The sequence below is a fragment of the Neolamprologus multifasciatus genome, chromosome 13 (assembly GCF_963576455.1).
Source record: "Neolamprologus multifasciatus chromosome 13, fNeoMul1.2, whole genome shotgun sequence".
Lineage (NCBI taxonomy): Eukaryota > Metazoa > Chordata > Actinopteri > Cichliformes > Cichlidae > Neolamprologus > Neolamprologus multifasciatus.
The window spans coordinates 17,493,717-17,510,557 of record NC_140451.1 but is presented as its reverse complement, the minus strand read 5'-3'; the positions used below and the strand labels follow the sequence as shown (position 1 = coordinate 17,510,557).

Genomic DNA, 16,841 nt, shown 5'->3' with positions numbered 1-16,841 from the left:
GACAGGCCAAACAGGGCCTTGGTGTGTGGTGACAGCTCCTGGAGGTGAGCCAGAGCAGAAATGGACCTTTTTTTCTTCACTAATAGGCAGGTGCTTTTGTATTTTGTGTTGTAAATGTATCTTTCAGTAAATATTACATTTAGTTAAACTGTTAAACACCTTTAGTACAGCTTTGGTACAAATGATTCAGCAATCAGAAAAGCACCAAAATTTGTTTACTAAAAGACAGATCTGATTCAGGTTTGTCTTTCTCAAATAAACCCAACAAGAAAGCGCACTGACTTGAAAATGTTCAAAGAAAATTTTCCATATCTCCCTTCTTTACCCAACTATACATTTAGGTTTCAAGCTAATGAGAGTACAAACAGTACGGCTGACATTCCCTCAGTGAGACAAGTGCCTCTACACTGCACTCAGACCCACTCTTTCCATAGTGATATCGATTAAAAGGTAAAAGCACACACCCCTGGGGCAGAGAGAGGCCACACACACGTGCAGCTAAAGTTACTCTGTATGTGTGTGTGTGTGTTTGGGAAATGAGAGAGTGTGTTGCATGGCCCACTGTTGCACTGGTAACCCAAACCCTTGGAAAGGATTGCAGCTCATTCAGAACCACAAGGAATGCGTGGTGCAGATAAAACTGTTCATGCGCTCACTTGTACAAACAAGTATCATTTAATATCAGAGAACTCAATTTGTTTATGTTTATATAATTATTTTTAATAGACAAAACTCTTAAAGAAACAAACAAGCATTACCTTCCCCACCGACAGGTTCGAACATCCCAAACTGCTCTAAGACTTTGATGAAGAGACCCATGACCAGCAGCACCGCAATCACCTCTAACCCGTCCAGATTCAACATCTTGAGAGGGCGCCCATATGTCCAAGTCAGGACATGTAAACCTGTCCAGCTGTCCTCAGCCTGAGCACTTCTGTCACTGTCACACTGTCTTCCTCACTTTTAGTCACTTTGATGAAGTCCAAAGTGTTCTAACTTCAGAGGAATTTTACAAAGTGAGGTAAACTATAACGATAAGCGGCTGATAGCTTGGCTTGATGGGCGTTTCTCTTCTCTCCTCAGAATCTTTCTTCAGTCAACCCCTCTTATTCCCCGGTGAAGGCCATAACCACTTAAGCTACAGGCTGTCACACAGAAGTCCAGAGCGTCCCAACTGTTGAACTTTTTTAGGGGGCATTTCCCCCTCCCTTCTCCTCCTATTCTTCCAGGCCCCCCTGGCTGCCGAGTGATGGAATCTAGGGATGCGCTGCGCCTGCTAGTCCTTTGGCAGTGGTTGTCAGGAAGCAAGTGTTGTGAGGGGGAAAGAGGGAGTGAGTGAGAGAGAGGCGGCAGATAAAGAGAGGGGAGAGGATGAGAGGGAGATGGCATAGAAAATGAGAGGGAGAGAGACAAACAGAGACAGATACACACACACACACACACACAGCGAGGCAAATTGTTTGGGGGAGATGAGAGAGTTGAGGCATACCCTCCCTCTCCAGCGACATTACCTTCATTGATTTGCCTAATGTGGTTTCCTTGGTAACTGGGAGAGAGTGTTTAAAAGCAGATTTAAGTAATGGAAAAAAAAACATATTTATGTTCACCTTAATTCATCTCAAATGTGTGTTTTCACTGTAGAGATTGCAGCATCTGTTCTGCAGACGTTGTTCCTGTCGGTCGATAGAATGTCTCATTAACTTTTTTAATGTGTAGCTACAAGGGCTCAGATTTCTGGCTCTGGTATAGAAATGCTTAATGCTTCTATGAGAAGAATGTCAATGTAATAATTCAAGGTACATGCTGAGGGGCATGTTATGTACTTTACAAAAATGTTACGTGTGGCACAAAATTTGCCTACATGGCAGAAGCGGTTGAGAAAGTTCTACAAGAACGTCCCATTAGATTACTGCTATTTCTCTGACTTTAACTGTACTCAGGTAAATAGCAGACATGCTATAAATACGCTAGCTATTGCTATTGTTGAAAGAAAACCTTTGGGCTTTCTCTACATTTTTTTTATTGGTTATCATGTTAGCTTCTTTGCAACCTGGGACCTCTTTTGGTAGTTTGCCAATTTTGATTTCTAGACTTTGACTTCCTGTTCTATCCACGGCTCAGTGTTTGCAAATTGCAGACAATATCTTAAAAAAGATAATAAAAAGTCAAATCATGCTGCAGTTTCCCCACTTTTGGCTAATTCTACCCTGCCTTTAATCTCCACACATGGTCCCTGTTCAAACATGACTTTTCAGTAGAACTTAGATGACAAGTGGTTTAGAAATTAAAATCAGAACAGTTGACATAGTTGCTCATCCAGCTCTCAACCCCCCACACTTCAGAGTTTATTGTGAAGTCCAGAAAGAGATAAGGTTGGCTTTATTTGACAAACTAATGAGGATTAAAATCAATTGAAAATGACAAATGTGAGCTTGTCCTTGAGCACATTTTGGGTGAAGACCCACTAGGTTACCATTGCATGTAAATGTGTTTAAATTATGGCCAACACTGTAGCAGGAATAGTGATTCTTGTAAATTGTGGATGGACAACAGATGAATCAGCATGGCATGGGCTCATTGGTCTATTGGCCAGATGAGCTAACCACAAAGCTTCCAGTAATGAAAATCTTGTCCTTTGTTTCAAAATATCCATATTGACATATCTGTTGATAGAGATAAGTATTTCTATAGAATTGTTTTGACTTGTGGTCACCAACCATGAGTTGTCCATAAGTTAATCTTATATTACTGATGGCGTAGTTCAAATGCTTCACACACAGTGGAGGATTTATGACAGAAAAATGTGTAAAGTGAATGAAAAACAAACATCATAAATGTGCGGTAATAAAGAAAAATTGGTAAACTAATTAACTCTTACTGCCAAATATTTGAGATCAGTTCTTGATCTTTTTTTTTTAAAGAAAGAAAAACATATCCTCTTTCATAAGGACTCGTGCTGTGATTTGGTAATTGCATCACCCCTAAATATTCATAGTGTTTGTCAGTCATCAGCTCAGGTTTGGATACCTAAAGATTCAACTTGAATCTGTGCAGGCTGTTACTGTTACTCACTATCTAAGTAAATTCTGCCCCACCCTGAATAACTCCCAGGGAGGGTATCGCTTCACATTATGCTGCAAAAATAACAGAGCTGGGGGGAAATGGTATGTTGCCTCTCTGTCTTATTGTCCCGCTGTTTTTCCCATTGTCTCTTTCCTTGGAAAATGGAAGGGTTGAGAGAGGAAAGACAGCAGCAGCTTGATAAATGTGCAGTGTCTGTTTTTACTTCTGCTCTTGTTTCTCTTTCTTGACATTCCTGTTGCTACATTTTCAACTGGGCAGTGCAGTGGCATACCTCATTACTGTCACATAAACAGCACCATCGTGGACATGGTGGGTCACACAAGCATGCACATTTCAGACAAGGTCACAGGAAACCTATTCTTGGCTGACGTCACTTTTACATAAACAGTGTCAAAGCCGAGAGACGCTTCACCACTATAGCTGTTTTTTTCCCTTAATTCTACAGCAGCAGTGTATACAATTTGTATTGAAGCAGAGCTCTAATTGCAGACATGGCAAATGTAAACAGAGAAATATTAAACCAGTCACTGACAACAGAGACAGAGAGAGGGAGATAAAGAAACCTGAGCCCGACTTGTTGGTTAAAAATGATTTCTCTACCCACTTTTATGTTGAAGAGTTGCCATTCAAGGGGATAGATGGGAAGAAGTGAGGCAGGCTGCTGCAAGACACGTGGTGGCAGGAAGAAGTAATGAGAAGTAAGAAAAGACAGAAACAGAACAAGAGGGTACAAGGGAAGGACAAACTGAGGAGCAGGAGTGACTGAGGTCAGATTCCTCTGTGTAGCGAAGTGCAGAGGGAAGAGGTATCTATTCTTTATTACCCTCCAGCATCTCTCGCCTCCTGGAGGATTTTTCACCTCATTCTGGCTGTCACCATAGAAAATTGGACCCGCAGATGTGTCCTCTACTCCTCCGCTATCCTCCTACCCTACTTTCTCTGCTATTTCTCATCAAATCTACAACTCCGAAGGCTTTTAATTTCAAAAGAAAGGACGATCCTCTCAATCAAAAAGCTCATTAAGTTCAAAAACTCGGTGCAACAGGTCTCCGAGCTCCAAAATTAGACACAGTTAGACTTAGAGCTCCATCACACTACAGTGCCATCGACAGCTTACAAATACAGCATATACAAATACTGTATACTGCATAAACTGTTTTGCCACTATTTTATGAATGGTCATTAGAATAGAAAATACCCTTGAATGTGTCTGAATTATAAATTATAAATAGCTGTTTTTATGTTTTTCATGTAATGTGTGTGTGATGTCATGTAATGTGAGTTGCATTTATTGAGACCATTTTGCATTTAAACCTCTGTATTAAACCAAAAAATATCTAGATATGTTCACGCTTCAGTTTAAGAGTTCACAGCCCAGTAAAACCATGAAATAAAGAACGGATCCATGCAGAAGTAAAATAGTCTTCTTCTCTCTCTGCAGAGTTGAAAGGCTAGTATTAAGACAATGTAGATACATTTTCAACTTTCAATTTATGAACTAAATAAACGTCACATTAAAATTTCAAGAAAGTCTTTGAGAAATTTTATGTATGTACACATATGGCCCATTAACTTAAAATGGGTAAGAAAATGAGAGATCCCACAAATATTCTGTCACGTTGTAGTTTACATATGTTTATGCATCTTCAAATTATAATAAAAGTGGACTAAACTGGTTTGATATGAACAAGAATAAACTCCATGCACGACTCACTAATCCATATAGTTAAAAAAAAATCTCTATTAATAACTGTTTTTTCACTAACCCTTTGAAAGGCAATTTGTTCAATCTGCAACAATGTTAGAGAGATTCATCTATAAGATGATACAGGTTCTAGTTCGCTACTATAGATATGTATCTGGTATGATTTCATAAGTGAATATCATTTATGAAATAGTAGAAACTACAAATAGTAAGGAGGGAGTTATGTGGAAGACTTTGCTAGAAGAAAGACTAATTTCCATACAGTCTGGTAAGTATATGGTGCCTGAGGTTACTTTGTGTGTTCCTTGCTGAGACATCGCAGACTAATGAGACCTTAAAAGCCAAACCTTATTTGCTCTCTTTTTCTAGTATAAACCATATTATGAGAAGACTGGAATCACTTGGGTTTAAAAATAAATCACAAACTTCCCAGCCTACTATTGATTTTTCCAAATTTCTTCTGCTGCTAAATATACCGTGAGAGATGCTGTGAGACATAAGCACTGAGGGGAAACTAGACAACTGATAGGCGCTAAACTGTGGAGAGTGTTGTTCTCATTTGTACTGATAGGTTTATGGCTTTTCTGATAGACTCGAGTGAATTTACTGACATGTGTCATCGGTATTTATGGAGTGCGATCGTGGCTCAAGAGTTGGGAGTTCGCCTTGTAATTGGAAGGTTGCCGGTTCGAGCCCCGGCTTGGACAGTTTTGGTTGTGGTGTCCTTGGGCAAGACACTTCACCCGTTGCCTACTGGTGGTGGTCAGAGGGCCTGGTGGCGCCAATGTCCGGCAGCGTCGCCTCTGTCAGTGCACCCCAGGCTGTGGCTACAATCATCACCAGTGTGTGGATGACTGGATATGTAAAGCGCTTTGGGGTCCTTAGGGACTAGTAAAGCGCTATATAAATACAGGCCATTAACCATTTACCATTCTTTCTATATGTCAAACTTAAGACTCAGGGGAGTGTTGTGGATGCGTGAGCTGACATTTGAGATCAGATCACCTCGCGGTACATTGATTGAAGGAATGAAGATTTATGACAGGCTACATGCTTATATTGCTCTTAAGGGCTCTATGGAGGTGTTTTGCTGTACTGACCCTGTCATGTATACGTTACTATTGATCTCTGCATTAATAACGCTTGACTTAACATGCCTAAGAAAAAATACACACACAAACCTTTTTTTTTCTCCACTTTTTTAACATATAAATACAAGGATAAACATAAAGTATGGTCGTTTAATCACTATAAATGTGCCTGTATGGCCAAACATGTCATCTTTTGTGTAACTGCCTTATTATGTGACAGTATAATCAGTAAAAATACTACACAACATCATTGAACAGGTCTGACTTGGGGGTTGGGGGGAAGAATATGGATGTTCTTAAATTCCACATCAGCTAGACTGGGACATCTAGTGGGCACAAAGGGCAAAGATCAGGTATTTTAATGCTAAACCAGACACTGATGCAGACTTGTAGGCATCAAGGGAAGAAGCATCACATTCAGTTCGTTTTCCATTCAGTTACATTATCTTACTGTATAACATCCATGTACCTAAATAATCGCAGCTTCTCTTCTTTTTCATCCAATACAATAAATAGCCCAACTGACACGCCCCTCACTCCCCTAATAGTGTTAATATGTTATGCAAGTTAGTAAAATTATAATACATCAACAATAAATTACCTACAAATAGTACTATTCTCCAATGCAACAATACCTCGCTGATTTCCTAAATCTCATTTTTGTTTTGTTTCATCTGTAACATTTTGCTTCTCATTAGCATGGAGACTAAATATGAAGTGAATATCCATTCACTTGCCATTCCTACTAAATCTGCCATGTTAAAAGGGAATTCCAGTGAGCCAGAAATGCAGTTCCGTAAGTAGCAGAGTTGTAAATGGCCTGCATTTATATAGCACCTTATAACGGCAGCTATGATCTTCAAAGCACTTTAAAGTGATCCTTTGAGTCTTTCATTAACCCTTCAATAAGTTTATGATACAGATTTCCACTTAAAATAGCACCTTCAACAAACCTTAAACAAATTCAGAGAATGGGATCTACAGAAATCTTTAAATCTTTCTAAGAGTGACACTCACCTTTCTTCATGAACAGCCAGTAAGACAGAGGGAATATGGAAATGAGGATGAATGCATAAAAACCTCCAATGCTCTCCTCGGAGTTGCTCATTATGACCAGTGACTGCAGAGCCCACATAAACAACACAGGTGGGCAATGTTTGGCTTGTATTATGAAACAGCTGTATTTTGTGGTAGCACAATCGTGTATCTCTTTCTTTCCTGTGGGCGTGCCATAATGTTTTTTCCCATGTACTGTGTGCACCTATACATGAACAAACATGCACCACCTGTTTTGATAAGGCATGGTTTTTTTTCACCCTCAGGTTTCATGTACTAATGAAAAAGGTTAAAAAAACCAGGCAATTACCTATTCAGCAAGACTGAATGAGTCTCTCTATGTCTTTCATTTATGTCTAATATGTGCACTGACAGTGTGTTTTGTAAATTACCGCTGATGTATTATTCTCGTTATGCCCCGTGGCAGCGCACAATGCATGTGGAACGGTGACAAAAGTCTGCAAGCACAGTGCACAGGCAACAAGTGCAGCAACAGAAAATGGCAACACAGCTGATTGAAAACACAGAGATAAGAATGTAGGAAATTTCCAATTTTCAACTCTCCATGCAAAAACAAAAGTACAAAACCAGTCTGGTGCGTGCTGGTTAGAAATAAACAATGTAATTGGATTAACATTTGTTTAACTTACCGGTATCAAATCGCATCTTAAGTGTGATTTCATAGCAGTATTAACACCGTCACTCTCCGTCAGTGATTTAATTGGAATGTTTACGTTTTCTTTTCTCTCTTCTCGTTTTTTTTTTTTTTTTTTTTTTTTTTTTTTTTTTTTTTTCTCTCTTTTCCCCCTCTTGTTTTTATGCTGCTCACCCTCGTCCTTGGTTTCTTTCTTTATTTCTTTCACTGCTTCGATCACCTGCTTCCACACTCATCCACAAACAACATCATTTATTTCGACACTTACTCACTGCACGATCACGCACAGTCATGCGCTCAACGGCAGCACATTTACATCAGTCAGACAGCGCACACAGACCTATGGGATACACACACTTAAGCCAAGCATACTCATATTAGTAAATATGCAAACACATAGTCAGACTCGGGGAGCATCTCGCCACACATTTTTTCTCTCTCTCCCTCTCCTTATTTATGAACAAGTGAGGTATTCTCTCCACCTGTCTAAGCGACACACACAGAGTACACCCCTAGTTATGCACAGACATCTATGGGTGCACTAAGATTCGTTACATGGAATGTAAATGGAGCTGGCTCCAGAGAAAAGAGGTTAAAAATATTTAACCAACTCAAAAAACTACAGGCAGATGTTGTCCTTTTACAAGAGACCCACAGACCTCTTAGAGGTTCGAATGAACTTAAAACACCTGAGTTTCCTAATGTGTTCTCAGCCTGTTATAATTCTAGACAAAGGGGAGTAGCAATTTTAATTCATAAAAAAATTAATTTCACAGTACTCGATACAGTTATAGATCCAGAGGGCAGATTCTTAATCATTAAACTATCTATACTTGATAAAAAGCTATGTATTGTAAGTGTATATGGTCCAAATGTTGATGATCCCTCATTCTTTCACGGTTTTTTCAGTGCACTCTCTGAACACTTAGATGGCACACTTGTGCTTGGAGGCGACCTCAACCTTGGACTGAATGAAGAAATGGATAGGCTCAATACAGCAGGAACTCAGCGTAATTGGCAGTCCACAAATATAATCAAACAGTATATGAGCGACTTTGGTCTTTGCGATGCATGGCGCTCCCTTCACCCCACCAGTAAGGAATATACTTTTTTTTTCACATGTTTATCACTCCTACTCTCGTCTAGATTATTTTTTGGTCAGCAGCTCACTGCTGAGTGACGTTTCAGACACTGAGATTCACCCTATAGTTGTCAGCGATCATGCTCCTGTATCTTTAACACTAATGCACAAGAATAATACTATGCCAAGTAAAAACTGGAGATTTAATACATCACTGCTTAAAGATGAAGACTTTATTAAATATTTTAAAAAAGAGTGGACTTCATATTTAGACTTTAATGACACTCCCGGAACATCAGCTTCTGTTTTATGGGAAGCAGGGAAAGCTGTGATGAGAGGTAAAATAATTTCTTTCTCATCACATAAAAAGAAAAAAGAAAACAAAAATATTCAGGAATTAGAAAAAAACATCAAATCACTAGAAGAAGCCTACACGTCCCACCAAGATCAGGAAACATTGAACAAAATACGCAAAACAAAACTAGAATTAAATGAGATAATTGATAGAAAAACAAAATTCTTAGTACAAAGACTACGCTTACAAAATTATGAACATAGTAATAAATCCGGTAAATTTCTAGCAAACCAGTTAAAAATAAATAAAGAAAAAACAACTATATGTGCTGTTCAAGATTCATCTGGGAACACAATATATGAACCGAAACAAATAAACAACATTTTCAGGGATTTCTATAAAACGTTGTATTCACCACAAATAAACCCATCTAAAAAGGAAATTGATCAATTTTTAGACAACATAACTCTCCCAAAATTATTAGACTCTCAAGCAATGGCACTGGATTCGCCACTGACATCAGGTGAACTCCAGGAAGCCCTGATAAATATGTCCAATAATAAGGCTCCAGGTCCAGACGGCTTTCCTGCAGAATTCTACAAAGAATTCTGGACGATTCTAGCACCAGTTTTTTACAGAACGTTGTTAGAAATCAAAGAAAAGGGCAGACTTCCATCAAATATGAATTCTGCAAACATTAATCTCCTGCTAAAACCAGGCAAAGACCCTGTATATCCCTCAAGCTATCGTCCAATATCCCTTATTAATGTAGACCTCAAAATAATCTGCAAAGCTCTCTCGAAGAGACTAGAGAAAATAACCCCCCTCTTAATTCATCCTGACCAAACTGGTTTCATAAAAGGTAGGCACTCATCAACAAATACACGTAGATTACTTAATTTGATAGACTACTCATACAGTAAAAACCTTGAAACTACAATATTTTCCTTAGATGCAGAAAAAGCGTTTGACAGAGTTAACTGGAAATTTCTATTTGCAACTTTACACAAATTTGGTTTTGGATCTTCTTTCATCAACTGGTTAAAAATATTATATAACTCCCCAACAGCTTGTGTCAGAACAAATGACCAGACATCCTCCAGCTTATGTCTCCTGAGGGGCACCAGGCAGGGATGCCCACTCTCCCCTTCACTGTTTGCAATTTTTATCGAACCACTAGCAGCAGCAATTAGACAGAATTCAGCAATTAAGGGCATAAAATGCAAGAACGTAGAACATAAAATCAGCCTTTATGCTGATGATGTGTTACTCTTTCTCCAAAATTCACAAACCAATATCTCTGGGGTGATTGAATTGATAAACTCTTTTGCAAGAATATCAGATTACTCAATTAACTGGTCAAAATCTACAGTCCTTCCTATTAATTGCTGCTTCCATAATTCCTCTTCTACTCCACTGCAATCGGGAAATATAAAATATTTAGGTATTAATGTTTCTCCCAAGCTTGCAGATCTAACTAAATTAAACCATACCCCACTTTTAAAGAAAGTAGAAGGTGATCTGGCTAGATGGAAATGTCTACCCATATCACTCATGGGAAGGGTTGCTGCTATAAAAATGATGGTATTACCAAAAATAAATTATTTATTCTCAATGATCTCAACTAAACCGCCGCAAGATTGGTTCAGATCTCTAGATTCATATATGTCCAAATTCCTTTGGAAAAATAAGCCCCCACGTATAAGCTTAAAAACACTACAAAAAACCAAGGATAAAGGAGGATTAGAACTACCGAACTTTCAGCACTACTTCTTAGCCAACAGGCTTCAGTTTATCTCAGGATGGCTAAAACATACCCTCTTAGATGAACCTTGGCTAGATGTAGAACAAGCACTTTGCAATAATCTAGAGATTTCAGATCTACCATTTATCAGCTCAAACATCCAACGACATGAATGCTTCAAAAGCATCAACATCAGCTCTTCTCTGACAGCATGGTGGGAGTTTCTAAAATTGATGGAGTCTTCATTAATCCCATGCAAACGTACACCTATCTGGAACAACCCTGACATATTACAAAACAATAATATGATAAACTTTTCAGATTGGAATGGTAAAGGAATCAAATATGTAGAACATATACTAGAAGGAACATAATTTATTTCATTTGACAGACTAGTTACACAATATGGGATCAACAAGAAAAGATTTTTAGAATATCAACAAATTAAATCCATAATAAAAAAGAAATTTAAACTGGGTCAAGTTGAACTACAAACACCACCAAGTGTGGTTCAATTTTTTACTCTTAAAACCCCCAAATTACTATCCAAAATGTACAGAATGCTTTCTAAAACAGATGAATCAATATCACTTCCTATTGCAAAATGGGAAGCGGATTTATCAGTTAACTTAGACCAAAACTTCTGGTCTCAGATTTGCTTAAAAACCTTTCATCTAATCAGAAATCCCAGTCTTCAATTAATTCAATACAAAATACTACATAGAGTGCACTATACAGGTCATCGGATGTTCAAGATGGGCTTTGCATCTACCAACAACTGCTCACACTGCCAAACCAATTCACCGGACAATTATATCCACGCTCTTTGGTTCTGTCCACCAGTTCAGAAGTTTTGGCGCGAGATATGTGAAGACTTATCAAAGTGTCTGAAATGTAACATTCCAACTTCCCCCTTAGTGTGTTTGTTGGGCAGCTTAGATAATGTCACTTCAGAAAAGAATATAGCCCATATGGTTTTCACTGCCCTATGCATAGCCAAGAAAACAGTCCTCATGAACTGGAAAAATAAAAACAATCTTAATTCTAACCAATATAGAAATTATCTATTAGATTACATTAGTCTTGATACAGCCTCTGCCACCACATCAGATCAATTGCTCTGGACTCCTTTGATCACCTCCATCACCTAGTGGGGGTGGGGGGTCATATTTTGGTCTCGCCTTCACTGTTGTGATTGGTGTGGGGGTAGGGTCGGGCTTAGGGCGTCAGGCGGTTCCCCGGGAGCATCTTCCTTGGGGGGCTCAACCCGGGGTAGCGGTCATGGCCAATTAGGGGCTCTGTTGGCTCTTAGGTGACGGCTTCCTCGTGGCTACGTGCAGCGGGGCTAGGGGAGGGTCTGTGCTGACGGACGGGGGTTACTGACCTGGTAGCCTGGCTGCCCCTGGGTGGGTCCGGGACGGGCGTGAGGTTCTGGGGGCGCTCCGGCTCTGGCCTGGGGCCCTGGCCGGGCCTCGGGGGCCTGGGTCCTGGTTGGTGTGTTGCCGGGGTTGTGGGCCGGTGGGTATATGGGGGCCCGCCACTGGCGCAGGGTGCCGCCGGTGCGCCGAGCCACCTGGGGGGCTCTTCAACTGGTGGGGGGGGGGGTTGTCACATCTTGCAGGAGCTTTCCTCTCTCAGGAACTCTCTCTGCAAGAGGGGGAGATACAGGAGAGGTGGAGGAAGATCTCAGCCTGGGCGTCTATTGTCTTATGTAGTCTGGAAGATGAGTGGATGATGGGGTGGGTGTAGTTTTCTCTGTTGTGGGGTTGGGTGGACTGCCCCGGGCTCTGTGGGGCCGGGCGGCGCCGCTGCACTGGTCCCCGGTTCGGATGGGCCTGGGCCCCCCTTCCCTGGCGGGTCGCGGAGTATGGGGGTGCCTACTGGGGTCAGCGGGGGAGCTGGCCCCAGGGAGGGGTCACTTGCCCCTCCCTTCCTTCCCTCCCCATCTCCAGCTGCCTCCCTCTTCCCGCTCCACCACAACCACCCACACATGCAGGGCCTTGGAGTAGGGGTGTGTCACCAGGGTGCAGAGGAGGTAACCCCCCCCCCCCCCTCTGTCCCCTTCTGGCTGCCTCTGCCTCAATTTTATCCCGCAACTTAGACATTCACATTACTCACACTCTCATTACACATACATATAGGATCTTGGGGGTGGGCACGCTACACGGAATCCCAATTGCCATCAGGGTGTACACCTCACCCCCGGCGTCGTTGCCCACCTCTCAATTTTAAATACACGTAGACATTGAGGGCTAGCAGGAGGGACTATGCGCTTACCTGCTGCTCTCTGGCAGGTAGCTCCATGCCCTCCTGGGTTTTAAATGCACCTTAGAACACACATACATCAACACTACAATGAGCGGGTGGAGGGAGGTTAGGAGTCTTCTCTCACCCTCGTTCTCTGCTTCCTGCTGGAGCAGGGGGGCTAGGAGGAGGAGTTGGCCGTCCGACTGGGATCCGGAATGTGGGGCCTCCCTGCTGCTGCGGAGTCGGGGCGGTCTGCTTCTCCCCACCGCAGGGAAAAGGGTAACACAACCTGGGTCTGGGTGCAGTTCCCCCCTCCAGGGGCAAGGGTACCTAGACCCGGTTCGTAGAGTATGCTTGGGGAGTGTGATTGTGTGTACAGCGTCTCTTTATGTCTGTCTCCACGTTGGTTGAGTGTGGAGTAAGTGCATATGAGAGCATGAGGGTGGGAATGGATGTTTGTATCTGTGTGTGCCTGTATGTCTGTGTCTATATGTCAGGTTGGGTATCAGATGCCACCTCTCTGAGGACAGCTCAGGCCCTCCAAGGTTTGGAGGCCTATCTCCCCCCACCACTTCCCCTGCCGGGGGCGGACTCCCTCAGACATCGGTGCGTTGGTGGTTCTTTGTGTCCGGGGGTGGGCGTCCGGGTACACACCGGCTCACTCCTTGGCGGCTGCTTATCGGGGCCTGGAGCCTGGGGCTCGCTTGGGCCACCTCGGAGGTGGGGTGCCCCCGGCCTCTCGGCCTGGGGCTCGGTCACTCAGGCACAGCTGGCTGCCGGCGGAGCTCACGGGCACGTCACTGCAGCCCCCCCTGGCTTCTGCTCCGTGGCTGCTGGGTGACCCCTCATCTGGGACTCTCCTCGGCTCTTTCTGGGACAGTGGCGCGGCTGCCCCTCTGTTGGTCTTCCTTGGTCTCTTGTGTTCTGGGGGCCTCTGGATGTCTGGAGTTTTGATCTCCTCCATACCTGCTTCATGCCCTGGAGGACGGGGCAGTGGCCCCCCACACCCTCTAGCAGATCATTACATGAGGGAACCTTTTAAGAAAACAAGCGCGTCCATGCTCACAGGTGTACACACGGGTGATCACACACACAAACTACACCCTTTTTGGCTCCTACCTCAATGCACACTGTGCTGTCGATCTTACGTGCTGCACAATAATGTTTAATATTTAGTAGTTACTGTCATATTCCCATATATCATTGTGATGTGGTTTATTGTATTACTCTCGTTTTCTTCTGCTTGTTTTCTTTTTTCTTTCTCAACAGGTGATCCAGGTGATCGATATATGTATTTATTTTTTTATTTATTTATTTTTTTTCTTCTGCTTATTCTGTTGGTTTTTGTTTTTTGCCCTTCTCCCCCGTCCCTCTTCTCAACTGTCTTTCTTTCCCTCTTTCTTTCTCCCTTTTCTTTCCCCCAGTCAAATCTGTCCCGTATTCAGCAAGTGAAAATAAAATAAAGAATAAAAGGTGAATCAAATGGACCATTACGGCAAAGCTGGGATGGTCAATTTGGTAAAGAAAAACCGTTGGGCATCTTTCTTCGCCTTTAGACAATAATTCTGATGGCAAAAGAGCCAAACGGGACAGGCAAAAAAAAAAAAAAAAAAAAAAAAAAAAAAAAAAAAAAAAAAAAAAGAAATAAACAATGTATTATTTATACCATATCGTATTGAATGCAGAATGAGTGAATTTTCAATTTCATAATGCCGGCGAGCAGGTGCTGGATGGTGAGAAAACCTACTGGGAGAGAAGAAAGAGAATGGGAAAGAAGGTTGTGGGGAGAAGAATGGTAGACTGTGAGAGAGGAAAGAGAATTACAAAATATTGCAAAAGTGTGCCTTACTACTGGAAAATGTCGGTGTACTGTGAGCTCATGGGCTGCAAGAGGGAATCACAGCACAGAAACGTAAAAATAATCAGCCACACACCTCCTCACTGGACATTTTCAACAAAACAAGCGCAACTTCAAACATTGTCCACTAGAGGTCAGTGCAGATTAAAGTATTTATAGATATTTCAAAGCAAAGAATGCACACATGCCCTCTTGCACATAAAATAAAACCTACAACACACTTGAATGTGTAACGAATGTTCTGGTAAGTGGATTTTATGTGCCCTTCAAATGTCATTTACACACCCACTAACCAGATAAAAGCATGAACAAGTTTTGAGTTGCTGCCAAATCATTAACATCGCCTCATTAGCTTAACCTTAAAGTCAGCCATGTGTACCACATTACAAATAGGAAGACCAACTGTTTTTCCTGTAAATAACTTAGACTCACAGCTTTAATCTACCATTTTAAACATAAAAGCCCTGACCAGCAACAAAACGCAAAATAAATTCCTAATTACAGCAGGTTTAATACCTTCTCTGATATCTTCCCTGTTAAAAAGGTCGACTGCCAGTTGAATTCCTTGTTCATTACTTTGACTGACTCATACAGCCTAGACAAGGACAAATATAATATAACCCATCTGGTGATATCTAAATGAATGTCTCATGGACAACAGGACAATAGGACAATAACAGCTAGCACGTGGAGCTGATGCCACGCTGAATCAGCAGCTAATCAAAAGGCACAAAACGATCCAACCTGTACCAGAGGACAAACCTGCCTGTACTGCACACGCAAAGCCCTGCAAAGTCACAGAGGGGGGATAGCGCACTATTGATGACCACAGATAAAAATGCATTAAGCACAATCACATGCAAACACGGTGGATATTGAGAATCTTTACGCGCACATAGAGCATCTTTGTCTACGAGTCAATACGTGCAACCGGTTGTTTACAACGGAAAATCACATATAATGTAGATAACAGAGGAGAGGGGACGAAAGGGAAGCAAAGGAAGCCATGATTGTCTCAGACAGCCAGGCCCAGTCAAATGCTCTATTGTGTTAAATCTGTCAACTGTCACCAAAGAGAACAAGCAAGAGAGAAATGGACTGACAGAGGGTGAGAGACACAGAGAGGGAGAGAGAAAGAAGCTGTCGTCATGGACACAACGCACAGCATCAATTCCCCAGGTCTGGGTTGAACATAAAGCCACACACAAACCGGCATACACACACGTACAACCATCTATTTTCACCCTGCCCCACGTATCCCTTAAAAAGGACACAGACAGGTGTTCCAATTTTATCTCTTACATTGTGCCAGTGAATATAACACATATGGTAACACAATCAGAAACATGTACAAAATACTGCTTGTGGTTCATCACACACAGCTTAGTTTGTGAACCGCTGTCTCTCTGATATTACATTGTGGACCTGACAAACCATATTAACATGGCTGGGAAAGCTATGACAAGCCATTAGCATTCTGCAGAGAAAACACACATACAAACTCGCGCATGCAGACTGAGTGGTTATTTCAGAAAAGAGTTGAGCATGCCTTCCAGAGAGTAATTATTTCTAATCCTTTTTCCTGTTACTCTCCCATCCTTTGAGTAAATATACTTTACTACAGTTGTCTGGAGAAATGTCCAAATCCAGGCTAAATAAAACTTTGCAGTGTGATTGGTTATACTCCTAATCAGCCATTGTTTTCTAGATTTCTATGTTAATCTTGATCTCATTTATTTTCATGTGACCCGCTGTCTTCATAGTTAATTTGATGACAGTGTCCTAAAGTTTAAAAAGGCAGCTAAACTACCCTGATTTTCAATATGTAGACATGCAGTTGTCATTTGTTCCACTACTGTATCTCCTTCAGTCACTGTGAAAGTCAGCTGACCATGGACTGTTGGTAAACTAACAAGTACACAATGTAAGGCTGTTGAACTTGTGAGCTCAACCAGTGCAATTACATTTAAAATCATTTTCAAGTAACGGGATTTTTGTCAGTATCAGATTCTCCCAACCATTGGG

General features: G+C 41.6%; 1 protein-coding gene across 4 annotated transcripts in view; it reads right to left on the bottom strand.

The window, feature by feature from the left end:
- Positions 1 to 16,841, bottom strand: part of LOC146505359 (A-type potassium channel modulatory protein KCNIP2-like) — a 109,525-nt gene that overhangs the window by 21,796 nt on the left and 70,888 nt on the right. Inside the window, exon 1 of one of the 4 annotated variants that reach the window (XM_085181774.1) lies at positions 759 to 9,241. The exons of the other annotated variants lie outside the window; for them this stretch is intronic. Coding sequence (XP_085037900.1) covers positions 759 to 864 — 106 coding nt within the window. The 5' untranslated portion in view covers positions 865 to 9,241. Of the gene's footprint in view, positions 1 to 758; positions 9,242 to 16,841 lie in introns of those variants that run through there. 4 annotated transcript variants of the gene reach the window in all.